The sequence below is a fragment of the Medicago sativa genome, chromosome 4 (assembly GCF_051527215.1).
Source record: "Medicago sativa cultivar Bolivia chromosome 4, Bolivia_mono, whole genome shotgun sequence".
NCBI classification, from domain to species: domain Eukaryota; kingdom Viridiplantae; phylum Streptophyta; class Magnoliopsida; order Fabales; family Fabaceae; genus Medicago; species Medicago sativa.
In genome coordinates this window covers 95,775,380-95,798,610 of record NC_140752.1, presented here as the reverse complement: position 1 = coordinate 95,798,610, position 23,231 = coordinate 95,775,380, and the positions used below count along the sequence as shown (strand labels likewise).

The following is a 23,231-nucleotide window of genomic DNA, read 5'->3' as shown; positions in this document are numbered from 1 at the left end:
TGGGTATAAATTTGGTTTCAGAAATTAATTATGGGTCGGGACATTCTTTAAGAATTTCAAATTTAGAATGTATTTTTTTAAAAAGACAAATGTTACAAATTCCAATGCATTGATTATACAAATTTTCATAAAAATTTATTATCAAAGGTGCTTAAAGAGTGCCCAGAGACATTCGTTAACATTTATCATTAATTATTAATTGCAGAAAAGGAAAATTAGCTGATGCTTGATAATGCAAGTATGGTTAATTTATGACGCCGTTGACACTTGAGGAGGAGCTAGTTAATCTTAATCTTGAGGTATGAAAATGATATGAAAAAGAATTTTGAGAAGAGAAGAAAGGTTCCGTTGTTTTAGTTGCGTGAGGACAGAAAACAATGAAAGGGAGATTATATATTTTCTGAAGAGAATCCCATCACAAGTTGTCTGGGTGGTGTAGTCGGTTATCACGCTAGTCTCACACACTAGAGGTCCCCGGTTCGAACCCGGGCTCAGACATATTTTTTTTTAATTATTTTTTGTTTTTGTTTTTGTTTTTGATAATTACCGTGTTATTCATTGATTCAGTAAAACCCTCTCAAGGCTGCTTCTCTTCCCCCCAATCCAAAACACAACACAACACAACACGATGATGATGATGATGATGATTTTCAGAGCTTCTCTTCAACTCTCACTCTTTTCAACTTCTTCAAGGTTGCTTATATTTCATATTACTCGTCATCTTTTTATTTTCGATATATTCAATTCAATGTGTGATTCCATGCCTCTTTTTTTTTGCTGCAGAAAACCTCTTTCACCGGGCTCTAATGTGCCTAAATTTAATTGGGGTTCCATTCTCTTCATTTCTTCTACTTTATCACACATATGAGTAGGATTTAACAGTGGTTAGTATCCTCCCCCTCTCTCTCTACTTTCATAGTTACATGCTTCATTAACAATCTCATTTTTATTATTTTATTTGGAGAAAAAAAAATTGGAACATTAACTGTGAATTGGTTAGTCAACTCACTGTGCAAGACTAAGAATTTGTTTTCTGTTTTTAATTACAAACATTTGTAGTAGAAGAATACAATTACTCAAACCACACTCTTACTTAATTTCTTTGCTTTGCAACTCATGATGCAATCTGTTTCATTTTCAGGATTGATTTCTCTGTCCAGACATTCTCAGACTACACAAAATATTTGAGAATATGTCTGGATGCAATAAATCACCTCAAAACAATCAACATTCGTGGATTCAACATGGAGGGGTATCCTCTAAGGTTCATCTTGCTCGTGTAGATTCTTCGCCTTCTCTTTCCAATAATGAGAATAAGCAATGCTATACAAATTCTCCAGAGTTACTGACCACGCCTCAACTCCTCTCTGCAGTTTGTCAGTTATGGGATTCTGCTAGTCGCCCACTTTCATTATTACTTCCAAAGGAAAATGTGAACCAAGATAATGACGATATAGGATTCCCAAAAGATAGAATTTTCAGTTATATTCATGAAAAAAGAAATGGTGTGGTTACTTCCAATAACACTGATTACTTTTCTGTTAACCCAAGGGCTAGTATTTTCAGTTCACTAATTGTGCAGGAAAAATTGGATTTCCCTAAGGTAACACAGAAGATGTTAATACTTAAATCTTCTTATGGAAGCCAACATTATATTTATTCTTTACTCCAGAGATATTTGAAGGCAAGTGATGAAAATTCAAATGAAAATTGTAATGAAATGGAACTTGGGAGCGAACAAATTTCGTTAAGATCAGAAAATGTTCCTAGTGAGCTAAACTGCAATGCAAAGGTTACTGAGCCTGACAACCTGAAAACTAGTTCTTTGGTTGACAAAGACTGCATTTCAATAGACACAAGCACAACTTCATTGGCTAGTGATAGTGATGCATGCAATTCGGATGTAACCATACGTGAACCACCATCATTATCTAATGATGCAGTTCTGAATACAGAAGAAGTTAACCCTCTGTTTTCAGACTATTCCCTTCAAGCCATGCCTGGTAATCAGGTAGATGTTGGCGGTGCTTGTCAGACCCTATCTACTAGTATCTATGCAGATTATCATATTAACAACTCTTTAACTACCTGCGACAGTGCTTCTGTACAGTGCCAATGTAAGAATGATGATAATGAATTAATGGAAATCCAAAGAAAACATCTGTCAGATAAAAGTGATGATGAGCCTAAGATTCAGATCTTCTCTGCAAACAATAAGAAGCCTTTCCATTCCCTAGCCAAGCAAGAACATGCTTTTTCTGGGGCATTGGCTGGAATATGTGTCAGCTGTTGTCTGCATCCTGTTGACACAATCAAGACAGTTACTCAATCATGTCGTGCAGAGCAGAAATCCATCTTTTACATTGGCAAATCAATTGTTTCTGATAGAGGTTTGATTTTTAAGAGAAATCGATTTCTTGCTAGATATTTGTGTAACTTATTTATCCTGTTTTATTTAGATTACTTTTCCTTTTGAATTAAATCTTCCACTAGGTAGTTTTTAAATAAAGTTTGTGGATTGATTTCAGGTTTCCCCGGACTATATCGTGGAATTACCACAAACATTGCATGTTCAGCTCCAATTTCTGCAGTTTACACTTACACGTATGAATCAGTTAAAGCAGCTTTGCTTCCTTATCTTCCAAAGGTAACTTGTCTTTCTCTATATTTAATTTGTAAATGGAGTCATTTGAAGGAAGTTATCCTTGCGGTCTTGCGTTTATCTTTTCCCCTGTCAACATGGTCCCATAAGAAATAGAATCTTGGATTAGTCTGGATCTTACCATAACTTCAATGCTTATTAGCGTAATGAGATTTCAATCACCTTGCAGGATTACTATTCTTTTGCCCATTGTGTGGGAGGTGGTTGTGCAAGCATTGCCACATCTTTCATCTTTACTCCTAGTGAGCGAATAAAGCAGCAGATGCAAGTTGGATCTCATTACCGCAACTGCTGGTATGCACAATTCTTCGTATCGTCTGTATTTGTATTCCGTTATTGTAAACTGTGTTCACCCTCTGTGAAGATCTTGTAAATTTTGTGTATAAATTTGGTAGTCTTACTGTCTTAGATAGTTACATCATGGCAAATAACCTTATTATGTCCGTGTAAGCTCGTGGTTTCCAACTTCCACTAGATATTTTTCTTTGCAAGACCTGTATAGTTGTATTTATTTTGCTTTGACATGCATCGTATACCCGTCTTTTGTGCAGGGATGTATTGGTTGGAATTATCAGAAATGGTGGTCTTTCCTCGCTATATGCAGGTTGGATAGCTGGACTGTGCCGAAATATCCCACATTCAATGATCAAGGTTAGTAGGTATTTTCAACATTCAATACATGTTCTTATTGAAGTAGCTGAAACCAGTAGGTTTTTCTGTCATAGAACTGGCAGTGTTTGCTGAATAGTCTGTCATGCTAAAGATTTAATGTTTTCCATATTGGTTGCCAACTTCGACCCAAGGTTTTATTTGTGACTGTTGTTTGTGATCCATTGCAGTTTTACACATATGAAAGCTTGAAGCAAGTGATGCCATCTTCTAGTATTCAATCCCACACATTTCAAACTGTGAGTTGGTGCTTGTTCTTGCTGCTTTTGAACTATCATTTTTTCTCTCACCACAATGGATGTAAAATAAAATGATTTTACTAATTTTTGTAGTTAATGTGTGGAGGATTAGCTGGCACTACTGCTGCTTTATTCACAACTCCGTTTGATGTGATCAAGACAAGATTACAGACACAGGTGTGTGATTAACAAGTCCTTCAATTATATAATTTTTTTACTACTAGTGAACAGGGAGGATGCCAACTACTAACACGGTTTCTGGACTTTTCCTTATAAAATTATTATGTTTTATATCTACTATCTTGTTATCCTTAATTGTTTTTTAATTTCAACGATATTTATTTCCAAATTATTTTATTCTTGCTTTATGCTTCTGATGAAAGTGAGTACACTACAGATTCCTGGGTCAAGAAGTCAATATGATAGTGTGCCTCATGCCCTTTACAAAATTAGCAAGACTGAAGGTTTGAAGGGATTATACAGGTATTATTTTCTGAGTCCGGCCATTATCATTTAGATTAGAAGAAAAGATCTTATATGAGAAAACAAAAGCCACTTTATAAATTATGTCTTGGGAGCTTTGATTCAGATACAATTTGCTCGATGACATTTGTTTTTGGATTTGTTTATTATGTATGTCGCCAGGGGGTTGACTCCGAGGTTGATTATGTACATGTCTCAAGGATCGTTGTTCTTTGCTTCATATGAATTTTTTAAGAGTGTATTTTCTCTGGAAGCATCACTTCCCACCGGTTTATAAATTAACCACGACAACAAGGATAGTAGGATACCAACTGTAGCATCAGAGTCTTGATACTTTGCACTATTGATTAGATAGTGCTTGGAAGAAAATTTTAATGGTGCCACAAGCTGCAAGCAAGTACATAAACTGTATATATGTACTATGTACATTAGTAACATATATAATGCAGGTGCAAAAGGTATATGGCAATCAACCATTGGAGAAATCACGTTTCCGTAAGTTGACAGGAATATATTTGCATTGGAAGTATCATCTTTGAATGTTATGTCCATCGTAGTGTGATAAGATAAATTTTTTGAGATGCAGACAAGGGTTTGTTAGAAAATTTTGTAAGATTATCTTATGTCTGTTTCTTTGATTGTGTATATTTTTGGTGTTCTAAAGAAATTTGTTTTTCTTTTGAGCAATGTATGTATGATTGTGTACCATTTTATTTACAATTGCCACCATGTTACTCCATCCACTTTCTGAATAATTATCATCCTAGCACTTGATATCTTCAATTAAATTACATAATACAAGCTAAAACCCTAACCCATGCCATGTAAATTGAATACTAGGATTGCCTAAAAGTACAAGGGGACAGGCCCCAATTGATCAAGTAACTACGAGGGACCCTTGCATTCAGCGTTTGGCAAACCATGGTTGCCAGTCGGTATTACCACCTTCAGCTGTTCCTGAACTTTTCTGTCATGAAGGCTCTTTCTACTCTGATCAACTACTGCACGAAGATTGCTTTTGTTGGAATATTCTTTATCATATAATCTATCTCCTCTCTTGTACTTTAAGCTTTCTCTCTTAGAAAATGGAATTTCCAAGACAATGGCAGCAACTTCAAGTTCGAATAAGACTCGGTAGGCAACAAAGGAAAAAACATTGAATCACCACACTCTTGAAGTTTGTTTTTGATTGCAAGGTTCTCTTCAGCCATCTCAAAAGTTTATTCCATGGATCAAACACCGGAAGCTTTTCGAGTTTTAAAAGTGTTGGATCTTGTGTTGGGGGTCTGCTGCAATAACTTGACCAAGAAGATGATGAAGATGAACATGATGAAGTGTGCACATAAATTCCAAATATTGTTGTATATCTTGATTGTTGGGAAGAGGCTGCTGCACTTGAAACCTGAAAAGTTTAATAGTTATGCATGTAAACTCAAAGCGCATGGGGTTGTCATACTAACCTTTAGGTTCGATTCGCCCCCACCAATAACTGTATATTGGATGCAATAAGGAATGACCGGCGAATCCCCTTCAGGATACTATGAGTTCCTTGACGTGTATTGCACAACCACACCAAGCGTATCTCCTAACAGTATTTTACAGATTTATGGTTTCAGCAATTCACTCATGCATTAGAGAATTGATAGATGATTTAGAGTAAGAGAATGATGAAGAATTATGTTGTTAATGTATCAAAATTCTGTCCAAAATTGTGTGTTGTAGTGTGTTTCTTGTGTATCCAACTAATGCCCAAATGTCAAGCATTTATAGTGCATTATATGACTCTTCACATGAGAGAAGACACCCCTTTGACTTGAATCAATGCTATGATTCATTAAGCACCCCTTTGCCAAAGGTTATGATCATATACACTTGAATCAATGCTATGGTTCATTAAGCACCCTTTTGCCAAATGTTATAACCATATACACTTGAATCAATGTCATGGTTCATTATCTATCAATAAATAATAATGTTCCAATGTATATGAATGATTCCCATGAAGAGTTACAGCTTTTGGTTCTAAAGTGATTCCATTATTTTGGAAATCACCAACAAAAAGCACCTTGTTCACAAAATGACTTTTTTTCGGACGAACTGCTATGTCTTGAATGTGAAAGATCATACAAAACAAATTTTGTCATCATAGATTTGTCAAATACTTTGTCTTTTATTTAGGAACATAAATTAGTGGAAACTAGCATCTTTGCTACTATTGAGGAATCTTTGTCAAAATGAGTTTGATGAGTTTTTGATGATTTTTTTTTTTTTACAACACATGATAACTTTGTTGATATTCTATAACATAAATGACTAAATCGGAACAAGAAAAATAAAAGACGAAAATGTTACCTAAAATTAATTTAAGGCATAAATTATATAATTTTGCCAAAAAAATTTAGATGACTAAAACAAAAAGTTGGTATCAATATAGGGTTTATAAACATTTTTTTCTGATTAAAATATATTTAACCCTAAATCATCGGCTATTTTTTTACATAATTAAATTAAATTATTACATAATGGTACCCACACCGCTAAAAGTGGATACTCCTGGCTCCTTGGCAATTCAAACTCCATCACCACTCATTCTCTTATGGGTTCTTGGTCTTGGATATGGAAGCTAAAGCTGGATATGGTGGCATCATCCGGAATTCTGCTCGCCTCTATCTCTCGGGTTTCTCGGGCTACATCGCAACAACTACTGACATTTTGTTCGCCGAGCTCACTGCAATCCATCGTGGTCTGCTCCTGGCTATAGAATCAAAAATTGAGGTTTTAGTCTGCTACTCCGATTCGCTGCTTTCTACAAAGCTTGTCACCGATCATGTTTCCAATTATCATGCCTATGCTGTCTTAATCCAAGCCATTAAAGATATTCTCTCCTCAAGAAACTTCTTCATTCATCATTGTCTCAGAGAAGGAAATCAATGTGCTGACTTCTTAGCTAAGCTCGGAACCACCTCGAATGAGGAATTTTCTACTCATGTTTCTCCTCGAAGCGACCTTCTCCCTTTGATCAGGAACGACGCCATGAGAATTTTCGTCCCTAGAGCTTAGGCTTTCTTTTTTTTTTTTTGTTGTCGCCGCTTTTTTTTTCTTTCTCTTAGCCTCGTAACAAAAAATAATAAAATATTACTAAATATAAAATAATTCAAAAATGGATCCTATATAAACCCACTCACTCACAGCATGCATCCACCTAGTATCTATGATGCGAACCCAACATCATCATTTATCCAAACTAAACTTCCTTAACAAAATCAATGCGATGCACTTTTCCACTCTGTTACATGAATTTCTTCAACCCCCGATCATCGAACAACGTAAAATTGGTCGTGAATTAGCCAACTTATTGCAATCACCACACATTCCTTGCTGCAAGAAAATCCACTCCAAAATTGTCGTCTTGGGTTTTCACAAACACGATATCTTCCTTGTTAACACTCTCTTGCATGCTTATTCAAAACTCAACTTAGTAAATCATGCACAGAAGCTGTTTGATACAATGTCTCATACAAACCTTGTTACTTGGTCTTCTATGGTTTCTATGTACACTCGGCATAGTTACAATGTAGAAGCATTGATGTTGTTTCTTCAGTTCATGAGAAGTAGTAATGACAAACCAAATGAATACATTTTAGCTAGTGTCGTTAGAGCTTGCACTCGATTTGGTGGTCTCAACCCAGCTCTACAGATACATGGTTTGGTTGTTAAGGGTGGATATGTTCAAGATGTTTATGTGTGCACCTCTTTGATTGATTTTTATACCAAACATGGTTGTATTCATGATGCAAGGTTGCTTTTTGATGGCCTAGAAGTTAAAACCAGTTTCACATGGACTACAATCATTGCAGGGTATTCGAAACATGGAAGAAGTGAAGTATCTTTGAAGTTGTTTGATCAAATGAAAGAGGGTGATGTTTGTCCAGATAAATATGTACTTTCGAGTGTTTTGAGTGCTTGTTCGATGCTTGAGTTTCTTGAAGGAGGGAAGCAAATTCATTGCTATGTATTAAGGAGAGGCATTGTCATGGATGTGTCAATGGTCAATGGACTTATAGATTTTTACTTTAAGTGTCACAAAGTGGAGTTGGGTAGGAAGTTATTTGATCGGATGGTAGATAAAAATGTTGTTTCGTGGACCACAGTGATTGCTGGTTGTATGCAAAATTCCTTCCATCGGTATGCCCTTAACCTGTTTGTTGAAATGGCTAGAATGGGTTGGAAGCCTGATGCATTTGGTTGCACAAGCGTTCTTAATTCTTGTGGTTCACTCGTAGCTTTGGAAAAGGGAAGACAAGTGCATGCTTATGCTATCAAGGTCAATATTGATAATGATGATTTTGTGAAAAATGGTTTGATTGACATGTATGCCAAATGCGATTCCTTGACCGATGCAAGAAAAGTTTTTAACCTTATGGCTGCTATTGATTTAGTATCTTACAATGCAATGATAGAAGGATACTCAAGACAAGACAAGTTGTGTGAAGCATTGGATCTTTTTCGAGAAATGAGGCTAAGTGTATCTTCACCTACACTATTGACGTTTGTAAGCCTTCTCGGGGCATCTGCTTCATTATATCACCTGGAGCTAAGCAACCAAATCCATGGTCTGATTATTAAATTTGGGGTTTCTTTAGATGAATTTGCTGGAAGTGCTCTAATAGATGTTTACTCAAAATGTTCACGTGTTGGGGATGCAAGACTAGTTTTCGAAGAGATCCAAGACAAAGACATTGTAGTATGGACTGCGATGTTTTCTGGGTACACCCAACAATCAGAAAATGAGGAGTCTCTCAAACTTTACAAATGTTTACAGATGTCAAGACTAAAACCCAACGAGTTCACTTTTGCTGCTGTAATCACCGCAGCAAGTAATATAGCAAGTCTGCGACATGGTCAGCAGTTTCACAACCAAGTCATAAAGATGGGTTTTGACGATGACCCCTTTGTCGCAAACGCTTTAGTTGATATGTATGCCAAAAGTGGAAACATTGAAGAGGCTCACAAAGCATTTATCTCCACAAATTGGAAAGACACTGCATGTTGGAATTCGATGATTGTGACTTATGCTCAACATGGAGAAGCGGAAAAAGCTCTTCAGGTGTTTGAGGACATGATTATGGAAGGACTGAACCCAAATTATGTCACCTTTGTAGGTGTGCTATCAGCATGCAGCCATGCTGGACTTCTTGACCTTGGATTTGATCACTTTGACTCAATGTCTCAGTTTGGAATTGAACCGGGAATTGAGCATTATGTATGCATGGTTTCTCTCTTGGGCCGTGCTGGTAAATTATATGAAGCTAAGGAATTAATTGAGAAGATGCCAATAAAACAAGGAGCAGTAGTATGGAGAAGCCTACTCAGTGCATGCAGAGTTTCCGGAAATGTTGAACTGGGAACATATGCAGCTGAGATGGCAATATCATGTAACCCAGCAGATAGTGGATCATATGTATTACTTTCAAATATATTTGCGTCAAAAGGTATGTGGGTAAATGTCAGAAGGTTGAGGGAAAAAATGGACATAAATGGAGTTGTAAAAGAACCAGGTTGTAGTTGGATTGAAGTGAATAATGAAATCCACAAGTTTATTGCCAAAGACACAGCTCATCGCGACTCCGCTCCTATATCTTTAGTTTTAGACAATTTGCTTCTACAGATCAAAGGGTTTGGTTATGTGGCAAACACTGACGCCCTTTTACTTGATGATTGAGATGAATCATCTTGTGGTAATATTACAATTAGCCAGGCTTTTAAATTGCCGAAGTAAAAGTATCTTCATTTTGAGCCTCAAGTTCTGATATTTTACCATAAATCTAATCAGTTTATGATAGAATAACAGTTTGAGACACTCATGTAGATATAGTTCTTCAAGTTATAATATTTTTCTTAATCTTCATATCCATAATAATAATGAGAATAAGCAATGCTATACAAGTTCTCAACTGAAGTCCCCTGAGATACTGACCCCACCACCTCAGCTCCTCTCTGCAGTTCGCCAGTTACGGGATTCTGCTAGTCGCCCGCTTCCGTTATTACTCCCAAAGGAAAATGTAAACCAAGATGATGATGATAAAGGTTTCCCAAAAGATAGAATTTTGGGTTACATTCATGACAAAAGAAATGATGTGGTTATTTCAAATAACACTGATTACTTTTCTGTTTACCCGAGGGCTAGTATTTCCGGTTCACAAATTGTGCAGGAAAAATTGGATTTCCCTGACGTAACACTGAAGATGTTAATACTTGAATCTTCTTATGGAAGTCAAGATTATATACATTCTTTATTCCATAGATATTTGAAGGCAAGTGATGAAAATTCAAATGAAAATTGTAATGAAATGGAACTTGGGAGTGAAAATGTTCCTAGTGAGCTAAACTGCAATGCAAAGGTTACTGAGCCTGACAACCTGAAAACTAGTTCTTTGGTTGACAAAGACTGCATTTCCATAGACACGAGCACAACTTAATTGGCTAGTGAAAGTGGGCTCTTTCTAGGGTGGGAGACCTTAATAGGTCTCCTACCGTGAGCAAGTTACATAAATTTTTCTTAGCCGTTGGATCATGAATCTCCATGGATCTTATTATATGTTGTCAACACCCAATACTTTCGTTTACTTCATCATCATTTTCTCTCTCCCATGAACACTTTCCAATTCTTTGTTTCTCTCTCAATCAACTCAGATCTGCAGAAGAGCTTGCATTATTGATGATGCAGTGACAAGTTTAAGATCCATAAGAGATAACAGGAAAGCAAGCTATACTGATGAACCAAATGAAACCATAACCATTTTCATATCCTTGTGTTGGATGATAGAAACTCAAACAGTGCGGAGAGGGCCGCTCCCGACAGCGAAAGTTTGTACCAAAAAATATGGGAAGAAGAATAATAAACTCTTTAATGGTTGAAAGATTTGATTTTTTGTTGTAATTTGTATTTGTATGAGTTGTGTTCTTAATTGCGATGTGTTATTCTCTTGCAGATGTAATCTTTCATTTTAATGGTTATGAAAGTGTGAATCCTGTTTGATTTATTCCTCATTATATGTCAAAGATTTGTTCTTTTACCTTTAATGAATATAAAAGTGTGAATCTGAGAATTAGTTTATTGGGACATATGGACATTTATTTGAATTTAAGAACACAGAATGGGGAAAGAACAATTTCTTTTATAAATGATGATTGAGAAATCTGCCCCAGAAAGTGTTGATAGCTTGATACTGTGAAAGAAAGAAAAAAGTGGAGGAGTATAAGATTGCAAGAGAGAAGGAATTGGAAGCTTAAACGTGGTGGCTGATGTAACTGGATGAGTGTAAAGACAAAAAAATAATCAAGTGTGTGGTTGGTTTATAGTGTAATCTGTGAGCATGATCAATCTAGTGGTTCTGAAAGGTCATTGATAGAGATCAGAATTATAGAGATGATGTTTTTGCAAGAAAACTTGCGATTTTCATTGATTTAGGAAAGGAAAATACAATCTGCAGTATATCAGAGCAGTTTGCTATCTCAGAAGATAACTTCTTCTGGCCTAGTAACTTCCTAATAACTTCCAACTTAAGAAATAAAACAACAAACAACAAACTTAAATACAATCCACAACCACAACCAATAACTAACTATTTGAAATTCAAACTAAAGCCAATAACTAACTATTTGAAATTCAAACTAACACACTAATATTATATTACTTATTTATTTTTATTTTTGTTTCTCCTTTGATAAACCCTCCAAATGACGGGTTTACCCTTCTCTTTAGTCTGTGCGCTATCATTGCCGCCTCCAAGAGAAACAGCCTTGTCCTCAAGGCTGAAGGAAGGAAATTGAGCAGAGATGAAGTCTTGATCTTCCCAGGTAGCTTCCTCAATAGGTTTGTTCTTCCAATGGATAAGAACTTGAGAAATAGATATGCCATGTCGGACCACTGTTCTTTGTTCTAAAGCTGTCTCTGGTTCCCACACAGAATCTTCACTAACCTCCAAACTAGCAGGGAGAGTTGAATTAACCACAACATCACCAACAGCTTTCTTAAGTAAAGAAACATGGAAAACAGGATGGATTCGAGATGTAGGAGGTAACTCCAACCTGTAAGCAACAGCCCCAACACGTTCAACGACCTTAAACGGACCAAAATACCTCGGAGATAACTTGGGACAGATTCTAGCTGCAACAGATTGTTGCACATGAGGTCTCAGCTTCAAGAAAACCACATCACCAACGTCAAAAGAACGTTCTTTACGATGTCTATCTGTCTGTGTCTTCATTCGATCACTAGCACGTGATAGATGATGCTTCAGTTGTCGCAAGCATTCATCACGATCAGCCAAGTCTCGTTGAACAACTTCCACTTTAACTTCACCTGGTAAATAATTAGTAATAACCGGAGGGGAACGACCATACACCACTTCAAATGGAGTTGTACCTGTAGAAGCATGAAAAGTAGTATTGTACCAATATTCCGCCCAAGGAAGCCACATTGCCCAAGTCTTTGGTTGATCAGCAATAAAACAGCGAAGAAAAGTCTCTAAACAACGGTTAACTACTTCTGTTTGACCATCGGTTTGAGGATGGTATGCAGTGCTTAGCTTTAAATATGTACCTTGTTGTTTAAAGAGTTCCTGCCAGAAATTACTAACAAAAATGGGATCTCTGTCGCTCACAATAGATTCCGGAATTCCATGAAGTCGGACCACTTCTTTGGTGAAAGTTTCAGCCAAAGATCTTGCAGAATAGGGACGCTTAAGAAGGATGAAATGGCCATATTTTGACAGTCTGTCTACCACTACAAAAATAGCTTCGAACCCTTTAGATTTTGGAAGGCCAGTAATGAAGTCCATGGAAATATCTGCCCAAATTTGATTTGGTATTGGAAGTGGCTGAAGCAGACCACCGGGTGTTGAAGTTGCATACTTGTTGCATTGACATACATTACAGTTTTGCACAAAGGTTTGGATATCCTTTTTCATACCCTTCCAATACAAATTAGCAGCCAAACGACGATAAGTGCGATAAAACCCGGAATGTCCACCTTGAGGAGTGCTGTGAAATTCCTTGAGAATGATAGGAACGAATGTAGATGAAGCGGACATAACTAATCTGTTATGATACAAAAGAACCCCATTTTGAAGTACAAACCCAGCTTTTGTTGTTTCTCCCTTTTTTAAGGCTGAAATGATTGCTTGTAATGTTGGATCCTGCTGCACTTCTTCATGGACAGTTTTAAAATCTAGCCATTCAGGACGGAAAATCATAGAATTAAGTGCTAATCTGTCATGTGAATCGGTAAGGGTAACCATGGAATTGTTTGGAGAAACATCAAACTGACGGGACAAAGCATCAGCACCCTTGTTCTCAAGACCAGGTTTATAGACTACATCAAATTGATACCCTAAAAGCTTCGCCACCCAATTCTGCTGATCCATTGTGGTTACACGCTGTTGCATTAATTGCTTCAAACTCTTTTGATCTGTACACACCGTGAATTTGTTCCCTATTAGATATGGACGCCAATGTTGGATTGCGAGAACCACAGCCATTAATTCTTTTTCATAGGCAGATTTGTTCAAGTTACGATCACTGAGTCCCTTGCTGAAAAATGCAATAGGCTTCTTATCTTGTATTAAGATCGCACCCAACCCATTACCGGACGCATCACTCTCAATGAAAAATTCTTTGGTGAAGTCAGGCAATGCTAATACTGGGGCTGAAGTGACCTTGTGCTTCAGTTCCTCGAAAGCTGCTTGTTCCTTGACTCCCCATTTAAAACCTTCTTTCTTAGTCAAATCGGTCAACGGTCTTGCAATCTTACCATAGTCACGGATGAACTTTCTGTAGTACCCAGTCAGACCAAGAAATCCTCTGACACCCTTGACATTCTTTGGCACAGGCCATTCTAACACACTGCTGATTTTGGATGGATCCATAGAGACCCCTTCATGAGAAATCACGTGACCCAAATACTCAACCGACAATCTGCCAAATGAACATTTCTTTTTATTGGCAACCAATTGTTGTTCAGCAAGCACAGTTAAAACTGAATTCAAATGTCGAATATGGTCCTTCCAAGTCTTACTATACACCAAAATGTCGTCAAAAAATACTAAAACATACCTCCGCAACATTGGTTTGAAGACTTTATTCATTAATGCTTGAAAGGTGGATGGAGCATTCGTTAAACCAAAAGGCATCACCAAGAATTCATAATGCCCCTCGTGAGTTCGGAAAGCTGTTTTATGAATGTCTTCTTGTCGCATTCGTACTTGGTGGTAACCGGACTTCATATCAATTTTGGAAAAATATTGCGCACCATGTAACTCATCCAATAATTCATCAATGACTGGAATAGGGAATTTATCCGGAATGGTTACCTTATTCAAAGCACGGTAATCTACACACATCCTCCAAGAGTCATCCTTCTTCTTGACGAGAATAACCGGACTTGAAAAAGCACTCTGACTAGGTCTGATCACACTGGACAGTAGCAATTCTTTCACTTGTTTCTCGATTTCTGTTTTGTGGTGATGAGGGTAGCGATAAGGTCGAACATTAACTGGGCCCTGACCATTCAGCAAGTGTATAGCATGCTCTTGTTGTCGTCCAGGAGGCAATCCTTGTGGTTCCTTGAAAATATTATCAAAATTATCCAGCACTGACTTCATTTCCAATTGCTGATCTGGTGTCACCATATCCGGTTGAGCTTCACAATGCAACTGACCAAAATGATTTTCATCAACATAATTTTGTAATGGAGTGCACTCCCTAGTACGAATTCCTCTGATCTCTATCCACTCTCCTTGATAGTCGAAACGCATTTTTTTCTCAACCCAATCGATGTATGTACATCCAATTTGTGTCAGCCATGCCATCCCCAATACTAGATCATAACCGCCCAACTCAAAAAGTATAACATCTATCTCCCATTCAACCCCTTGAACAGAAATGATAACATCATGGCACTCTCCCAAAGTCGAAGCCACATGTCCGTCACCCAATCTGATACGTCTAGCAGGAGTCCCGGTAATTCGCAAACCCAAAGCCAAAGCTAGACGCCTTGACATGAAATTTTTGTTTGCTCCACTGTCAACCAACATCAGCACCGGTATCTCCCCTACTTTCCCTTGCAATCTGATGCATTGGAGCATATCTTGATAATACTCGGTTTGTCTATCAAAAGTCAACACATTTTCAAAAGTCAGCACATTCAATTGCAACTCTTCTGCACCTGTGTCCACATCTTCATCATTCAACACTCTTACTTCATTTTCATCTTCAGAATCATCCTCAAGCACCATAACACGCAAATTTTTATCTGGACATTGATGACGAGGATGATACGGCCCTCCACATTTAAAACAGAGTCCTTTTTGACGACGGTCAGCAATCTCTTGTGAAGACAGATTCCTCACATTCTTGTCACGCCAATTTCCAGTGTTGGCAGTGTGTGTTTTGTTTTGTCCAACACTAAACATTCCACGTGCACCACCTGTGGATTTTCCTCCACTGTTTCCTCCAAGAAAACGATCACGATTGTCTTTGTTATTACGAACCATAACCCAATCGCCATTTTTGTTACCAAAAACGGGTCTAGATAGTGAACCATGTGACCTTCGCGATGTCCAGTCTCTTCGCCCCTCCTCCAATTCACGTTCTACTGCTCTAGCCACATTCATTAACTTTGCTCTTGACATGGGCCCCATAGCGATCATGCTGCGAACTTTTCCTCTGATTTTGTCATTCAAACCATGAACGAAATAACCCAAATATTGGTCATTGGGTAATCTCGGCAGTTGCGCTACTAACCTCTCAAAATCTTCAATGTATTCTTCGATCGTTCCTTCCTGTTGAAGTGCAGAAAGTTGTTCAAATACATTCCCATCACTAACACCACCATACCTTTCAAGAAGTGCATCTTTCAAATCTTCCCACGTCAATGTTTCATTCTCCTCCAACAGTCCTTTGAAAAAATGGATTGTAGGACCGTCCATACATAATTGTGCCAAATTCACTTTGATTTCTGGTGTAGTGTTCTGCACATTGAAATAAACTTCCGCCCTAGCGATCCAACCAGCGGGATCATCACCATTAAACATCGGTAATTCAACCTTTTTAACAGATAGGCGAAATTCATCCAAGGCATCATCATGTAATTCAGAATTTTTCTTTTTGTTACCAACTGACTCATTATTTTGTGATGATTCTCCCACATTCTTCTTCTTACTTGAATTCAATAAAGAGATGATCTTCTCCTGGTTCTCCTTATTTTGATTCTGCATTTCTTGTAAAGAAACCTCCAAAGTTGCGATTTTCTCTTCAAGTGCAGTCACTTTGGCCTCCATCTTCTTCGGTGGCATCCGGTAGGTCGGACCAAATTGATAGAGATCAGAATTATAGAGATGATGTTTTTGCAAGAAAACTTGCGATTTTCATTGATTTAGGAAAGGAAAATACAATCTGCAGTATATCAGAGCAGTTTGCTATCTCAGAAGATAACTTCTTCTGGCCTAGTAACTTCCTAATAACTTCCAACTTAAGAAATAAAACAACAAACAACAAACTTAAATACAATCCACAACCACAACCAATAACTAACTATTTGAAATTCAAACTAAAGCCAATAACTAACTATTTGAAATTCAAACTAACACACTCCAAAATGACGGGTTTACCCTTCTCTTTAGTTTGTGCGCTATCAGTCATGCACCGGTAGGAGACCTATTAAGGTCTCCCACCCTAGACAGAGCCGTGAAAGTGATGTATGCAATCCTGATGTAACCATACGTGAACCACCATCATTATCTAATGATGCAGTTCTGAATACACAAGAAGGGAGTATGATGTGTTGTTGATAGGCTGAGTAACTGCATATTTCATACATTTTGGATATATCTTGGAGGTTCATAAAATCTTCTCTAATGTAAAAGAAAAAATGGTATATTCCAATCCACTTCCCATCATTATCATTTCAGAATATAATTTTATTTGAATAGATACAAACAGGAAGATAGAAAGGCCTGCTATGCTACCTCCCTCTCTTCATCCCCCCATTCTTGATTTTATCCTATTACAATATGAACAATTTCAGGTTTCTGTCCCATATACTTTCAAGAACTTGTTACAAAAAAATGATTTTGATACCTCTAACTAATAATGACTAACATTCTATCCCTATCCCCTTTATGAGCAGTCCCTGCATATTTTTCTAGCCATTCTGAGAGTCTTGTTTTACAGCTTCAGCAAGCATGGAACTGTGTCAAGCAACAAATCTTCATATTGATGCAGAATTCCACTCACTGTGATCTCTTTTCTATGTAATCACATCTCTATGTCCTAGTCAACACCTTTATACTCGCGCAATAGGAGAAAAAGGTGGGTTTGGCACATAGGACCTAGGAATCCCTTTTGGAGTCTTGCACACAGCCTTCTTCTCGGCTGTGATTGTTTTGAAAAAAGACTCTACATCCTCCTCAAGAAGCATTTTCAACGAACTGCAATGAGATAACTGCTGGTTTTTCTCATGCCCCGGACCGCTGGAGACAGAAGTTCCATGCAAAATGGCAACACAGATGGAGAATGCTTGTAATGTGGATAGTTTTGCATGAAAATCAACAGCATAATGCCCCGCTTCGACCATTTTCATGCTGAAAGTAGGACTACTTTCTTTTGCTCCCTGTGCACCAAAAGTTCAGATAAGTATCAGTAAGAAGAAAAGAAAAAAAAAATACCAATCTCACAGCTGTAATAAGATGTATTGATATTCAAACGACTGTATAGATGCATATCTTATGAAACTAATGCCTTTTCCATCCTGCACTCAATATATAAATCATAGTTTTTTTTTTAATTATATATCAATCATAGTTATTACAATCTTACTATTCATGATTCAAATCAAACAGCTCAATATGAGTTGATAAGTAAATGATTCCTGTCATAAAATGAATCACGAATGACTTTGAATCGTATGATTCATGCTGAATCAATTGAGTTCGTATTAACGATATGAATCGCACAATTCAGTTATTTGCATTTTATCTTTTCTCTAACCAGTTCTCATCAGTTGAAAAGTCAAGGGGCACCACTATCTGGAACACAACCATCTTCTAATTGTCACAATGAATGGCTCCATAAGAAATATGACCACATTTCTGAAATGGAATGCAAAAGTGCATGAAGATGCATATGTCTCTAATTAACTGAATTTATTATACTACAGTGTTTCATCTAATAAGTCCCTCCAAGAAAAAGTTTCTGTGAAAATCAAGTTGTACCTGAACAAAAAGTTCCAGTGGTTGATATTCCTCTATAAGGGAGTGGTCTTCAGCAAATTGAATACTAGGATTGCCTAAAAGTACAAGGGGACAGGCCATGTCCCAGCCACCACAGTCACAACCTCCGCCGTGTCTCAGTCGATCAAGTAACGATGAGGGACCCTTGCATTCAACGTTTGGCAAACCATGGTAGCCAGTCGGTATTACCACCTTCAACTGTTCCTGAACTTTACTGTCATGAAAACTCTTTCTACTCTGATCAACTACTGCACAAAGATTGCTTTTGCTGGAATAGTCTTTATCACATAATCTATCTCCTCTCTTGTACTTTAAGCTTTCTCTCTTAGAAAATGGAATTTCCAAGACAATGGCAGCAACTTCAAGGTTCGAATAAGACTCAGTAGGCAACAAAGGAAAAAACTTTGAATCACCAGACTCTTGAAGTTTGTTTTTGATTGCAAGGTTCTCTTCAACCATCTCAAAAGTTTCTTCCATGGATCCAACACGGGAAGCTTTTCGAGTTTTAAAAGCACCTTGTTCACAAACTGACTTTTTTCCGGACGAAATGCTATGTCTTGAGTGTGAAAGATCATACAAAACAAATTCTGTCATCATAGAGTTGTCAAATACATTGTCTTTTATTTCGGAACATAAATTACTGGAAACTAGCATCTTTGCTACTATTGAGGAATCTTTGTCAAAATCATGAGGTTCCAACCCAGTAGCATTGCTCTTCTTTTTATTATCAATGGAATGAAATGTATATACCCAATTGAAACCGTTACCTACTCTCCATGTTTTGGCCACAAACACATCTTCAGGACACTTCACCTTGAACTCAAAAAAAGGCATTCCATTTTTGTTTTCGAACTTGAGATTACCGTGCAGGTGAACCGGTGAAGATGCTATACCTGAATACTTGATTTCTCTGTTGATAAACTCAGAAATAATGTCAGAATGTTTTCCGGTGTTAGATAAATCGTTCAGAAAATACTTCTGATAAGTCCTGCTGCTTATAATGTTTGCTGTCTCATTTGATTTTACCTCATCATTAGTTTCTGAAATATGACTCAGTGGACTTCTCAAAGATTTCGACTTTATGAAATGATTCATCCTTTTCCTGACCGGTGTGGATCGCACTTTTGATGAGCAATCACTTTTCAAAGAAGGAGATAGCATGTGAAAGGTTTCCACCTTAGCAGAGAGTGACTTCTGCAACAAGTGAACTTTGTCCTTTTCAGGAACAAAATTGCCATTCATTTTAGAATCAGAAACTTTATCACTTCTGGACCTCAAATTTATGGAACTTCTCCCTTCTAATGTAGTAGATTTTTTATTCTTAACATTTAAATCCATGCAAATTTCAATAAACCCATTTGAATTGTCCGGCTCATGGCAAGCCGAAGACCTGGAACCGAAATTTGAATACTGAGATATATCTGAAGGTCTCTGCTTGGTATCTTCATCATCTGAACCACATAAAGAATCAACTATGCTACTTGCGAAAGAGATGTTACTACTACTCCTTGAAAATTCTATCTTTTTCCTTCCCCCCAATTTCTGCGTGTTTTTAACTTCCTCTGTACCCTGATACATAGAAACCCTCCTTGTTTCTATATTATTATTACCTTCCAATGCATGAGATCTAGAGAGACGGCTCTTACATGAAGAACTGCGAAATCGAGCGAATTTAATCTCTGCAAGTGCAAAGTCCTCCTTCATGGTAAAAACTTCACCTTTCCCTGTGGATTTTCCTTTTTTAGATCTCTTCTTAACATTCACACAATATTGCTGAGGTGGAAGAACAGTATTGGGACTTAGGCCTTCTGAAGATTTGCCACTGAGATTCAACTCCAACTCTTTCCCCATTGATGAATCCAAATTAAGGCCTGCAACACCATTACATAAACAAAACAAAGAAATGCACATAAATTAGTTTATGACAAAATGTTAGTAATTATTATCTAACAAAATTTATATATATCAAAAACTTTGGCCATAATAATAATCACAATTGCATTTGCTAGTATGAAATGATACCTGCATTGCAGAACAATTATCTAAACATTCACCTAAAACATGTAATTTTGAAATGGTAATTATGACCTTTCAAGCAACAACTATTATTGTAAAAGAAGTTTTATTAGTGCCCTAAAAAATTGTACTTAGAGACAGACAGATTAGAAGAAGAGAAAAAAATAAACTAAAAAAGAACACATTTGATCCAATAAATTATATGCAAAAGGAAAAGAAGAAGGCTTGAAAGAATGTTGTATGATCTGTACAATGCCCAAATGTGATTTGAGTAAAGTGACATCAATAAGTGATATTTTAATTAAAATAAATAATAAAGTACACTAAACTATGATTTTGATACCAAACCAAAACAGTGGAAAATGCAGAAAAGAAAAGAAGAAGAAAACAGAAGAAAAGGGAAAAGGACGTACTGGATTAGATCTTGAAGAAGCAAGGTGAAGGAAAAGAGAACACCAACAAGCAACTTCAATGGAATGTCATAAATTTCCAAACTTGAGCATAAAGACTGCATGAAAATGACTTATGAAACCAACCCATTTGAGTAAAGAGTCAAGTACTTGCACATGTGTATTGTAGTTGTACTCAGAAATTCCAATCCAAAACAAGCCACAAAAAAAAAAAAAAGCAGTGTAGTGACGTGAAACCGACACAAAAAACAAGTTCAGTTCAATCTCCACTACAGAAAAGAAGCAGTAAATGGTTCCAAAAAGTGATGTTAGAAACAGAAGTTACATAATGCAAGAGAGAGAGAACAAGTTTTGACACTATAGTCATGCTCATGCACCCTACTTAATCATGTCATGTTCTTCAAACATCATCATAATCAATATCATGCTGGTTTTTTCTTTATTTGCCTTTTCTTTTTTAATTTTTTTATTTAATTTGAGTCACATTCAGTACTAGTCAGCATGAGACCAGCGATCTAAGCAAAGTAAGCGAGCAACCCAAGAAAGAATCAAGAGAAAAAAAGAAACGGTGCTCTTTATGAAATGACAAGTAACACCTTAGAGGTACAACATTTAATTGTGTTACTTTGGGGACAATGGAAGGGTAATTGTGGAATTTCAGTAATGGAATGGCTCCACTGAAACAGTGTCACTGCAGGACAAGTTATCTTGTTTGTTTGAGTAAAAAAAGTTTGTTTTGGGGAAACAAATTATTATCTTATTATATGGTTTTGGGAAGGGCAGATATATGACATAATAATTTATTAAAAACGGAATCCCACAATTAATTTACAATAAAATATTCATAGTAATAATTTATTTAAACACCATAATCAGTTTTGTCGAATTCAGAATCAGATCTCAAGAGTGCTGCTTTGGTGAATTTTATTGACAAGTTTGCCCTTATACTAATCCTCAATCAGACAAAGGAGGTGAGAAACTGTATTTCTTGTTGTCAACAAATATAAATAAAAACTTGCATATGCAGAAATATAAAATGTTGGATTAAAAATACGTTTAAATATCAAATGTCTTCAAATTTTTTTTTGTCAAGTAACCTAAAAATTCACCTTAAGTTGGATGTTCGGAGTTCGAATTTCGACCCCATACATATAACAATGCATATATCTGTCAACTGAGTTATATTCACGGGGATTGTCTCCTCAATCTTTAATCAACTAAATATTTATGCTGATGAGTGCCCTAAAGGTACTTGTTAAGGATTAAAAAAAGAAAATAATGGTTAAATTTCGTGTAGAAAAAATTACTTTTTAATCCTTCAATAAGTTGAATGCATTATTTCTAAGATAAAATTACTACTTTAAATTTCTTATCAAATGTTCTAAGGATATTTGTTAGCATTTTCCAAGTCAAAATGAAGTGCTTTTTTGGTAATTGGATAGCAGGTGTAAAATTGGCTAAGCAGATGAAAGACAGAGAAAAATAATGATTTTGAGGTCAAAGCGTCAAACTCAACCGAAGATATTGCATTTGCATGTTGAATGGTGGAGAGATTCGAGGGACAGCATGGGACACCAAAAAAATTCAAAGTTCAACAACAACCACTATGGCATATTGGCATTGGCTCACATCAAACCCACGGAATCTCAATCTTAGACTCACGCACTCTACGTATACACCCTTTGACTCATCAATATATGCAATGTAATGCTCCCACTCAATTTTATACTCTCGTTAGTTGTGTTCTCAATTTCTCTTTATATTATTACTTTAGTTTTTACTCCCTCCGTCCCTTAATGTAACCCCCCTTTACATTTTTCACATTTCTTAAGAAAAGTTGTCAATGTAATTAATGTGTCTGTTTTGTGTATTAATATTACCAAATTGTCCTTTGTTTGTATGTGTATTAAATTTGACTATTCATATTTCAAGACAAGTTAGTAGTATTAATTAGGGGTATGTTTAGGAAAAGAATAATAAATGCATCTAGTAATTTGAAAAGGGGGTTACATTTAGGGACAAAAATAAAATCAAATGGATGGTTACATTAAGGGACGGAGGGAGTATGTAAATATTATGGGTAGTGTTAACTTGTGCCCTTAGAGCACATATTAAGAAACCCAAAAAAAAAAATGTTTTCTTAAATTTTGTGCATTCAATGCATTTAAAAGTTAAAAATTAAATAAATTGCACACATTCCAATAATTTATTTCTATGTTTGAATCATTAACTTGTGCCTAACTTGTGCCTTAAGGGCACAAGTTAACATTTCCCAAATATTATTTCTTTGTATATTTATTATTGTCTCATATCTTGTATTAAAAATTGTTGTTCAAATAACATATACCTCATGTAATAATTTTTTTTTTGGTGGTCGAGGTTTGAAACAACCTTTGATTAATTATGCATTGTCCCTACCTTTGATTAATATTATAAAATCGAAACAACCTTTGATTAATTA

General features: G+C 36.5%; 5 protein-coding genes and 1 non-coding gene across 7 annotated transcripts; 5 read left to right on the top strand and 1 right to left on the bottom strand.

Moving 5' to 3' along the window:
- Positions 1-424: 424 nt before the first annotated feature.
- TRNAV-CAC (transfer RNA valine (anticodon CAC)) lies at positions 425-498 on the top strand. The gene has a single exon. It is a non-coding gene; the product is annotated as a tRNA-Val (tRNA).
- Positions 499-579: 81 nt separating this feature from the next.
- On the top strand, positions 580-5,316 carry LOC146934174 (Mitochondrial substrate carrier family protein). 2 transcript variants are annotated; one of them, XR_015007681.1, is made up of 11 exons: positions 580-693; positions 784-884; positions 1,142-2,390; positions 2,529-2,647; positions 2,832-2,956; positions 3,214-3,313; positions 3,502-3,570; positions 3,664-3,747; positions 3,968-4,053; positions 4,216-4,548; positions 4,894-5,316. XR_015007681.1 is itself a non-coding variant. In XM_085706032.1 (10 exons), exons 3-10 carry the CDS (start codon positions 1,193-1,195, stop codon positions 4,328-4,330), a joined length of 1,896 nt encoding a protein of 631 aa, XP_085562158.1. In that variant the 5' UTR covers positions 580-693; positions 784-884; positions 1,142-1,192; the 3' UTR covers positions 4,331-4,792. The 2 variants fall into 2 exon arrangements, 1 of the variants encoding a protein (XP_085562158.1); XM_085706032.1 differs by lacking the exon at positions 4,894-5,316 and having other exon boundaries at positions 4,216-4,792.
- A 1,353-nt stretch (positions 5,317-6,669) lies between these two features.
- On the top strand, positions 6,670-7,113 carry LOC146934173 (uncharacterized). Its single transcript, XM_085707885.1, has one exon. The coding sequence runs from the start codon at positions 6,670-6,672 to the stop codon at positions 7,111-7,113; it is 444 nt and encodes a 147-aa protein (XP_085564011.1).
- A 119-nt stretch (positions 7,114-7,232) lies between these two features.
- LOC146934172 (Tetratricopeptide repeat (TPR)-like superfamily protein) lies at positions 7,233-9,856 on the top strand. The gene has a single exon (XM_085706031.1). It carries the CDS (start codon positions 7,265-7,267, stop codon positions 9,773-9,775), a length of 2,511 nt encoding a protein of 836 aa, XP_085562157.1. The 5' UTR covers positions 7,233-7,264; the 3' UTR covers positions 9,776-9,856.
- On the top strand, positions 9,777-10,659 carry LOC146934171 (uncharacterized). Its single transcript, XM_085707884.1, has 2 exons — positions 9,777-9,791; positions 9,897-10,659. The coding sequence occupies exons 1-2, from the start codon at positions 9,777-9,779 to the stop codon at positions 10,530-10,532; spliced, it is 651 nt and encodes a 216-aa protein (XP_085564010.1). The 3' UTR covers positions 10,533-10,659.
- Positions 10,660-16,990: 6,331 nt separating this feature from the next.
- LOC146934170 (bromo-adjacent domain protein, putative (DUF3527)) lies at positions 16,991-21,309 on the bottom strand. The gene is made up of 3 exons (XM_085706030.1): positions 20,774-21,309; positions 18,327-20,215; positions 16,991-17,725 (listed from the first exon to the last, which is right to left on the bottom strand). The coding sequence occupies exons 2-3, from the start codon at positions 20,193-20,195 to the stop codon at positions 17,399-17,401; spliced, it is 2,196 nt and encodes a 731-aa protein (XP_085562156.1). The 5' UTR covers positions 20,196-20,215; positions 20,774-21,309; the 3' UTR covers positions 16,991-17,398.
- Between the last annotated feature and the right edge of the window lie 1,922 nt (positions 21,310-23,231).

Excerpts from the sequence above, each read along its gene's own strand:
- LOC146934173 (XM_085707885.1), top strand. The coding sequence starts at position 6,670 with ATGGAAGCTAAAGCTGGATATGGTGGCATCATCCGGAATTCTGCTCGC.
- LOC146934172 (XM_085706031.1), top strand. The coding sequence starts at position 7,265 with ATGATGCGAACCCAACATCATCATTTATCCAAACTAAACTTCCTTAAC.
- LOC146934170 (XM_085706030.1), bottom strand. The coding sequence starts at position 20,195 with ATGGGGAAAGAGTTGGAGTTGAATCTCAGTGGCAAATCTTCAGAAGGC. Across the intron at positions 17,726-18,326 it reads CACTGGAACTTTTTGTTCAG|GGAGCAAAAGAAAGTAGTCC; the intron begins GTACAACTTGAT and ends TTTGGTGCACAG.
- LOC146934174 (XM_085706032.1), top strand. The coding sequence starts at position 1,193 with ATGTCTGGATGCAATAAATCACCTCAAAACAATCAACATTCGTGGATT. Across the intron at positions 2,391-2,528 it reads ATCAATTGTTTCTGATAGAG|GTTTCCCCGGACTATATCGT; the intron begins GTTTGATTTTTA and ends GATTGATTTCAG. Across the intron at positions 2,957-3,213 it reads TCTCATTACCGCAACTGCTG|GGATGTATTGGTTGGAATTA; the intron begins GTATGCACAATT and ends TCTTTTGTGCAG.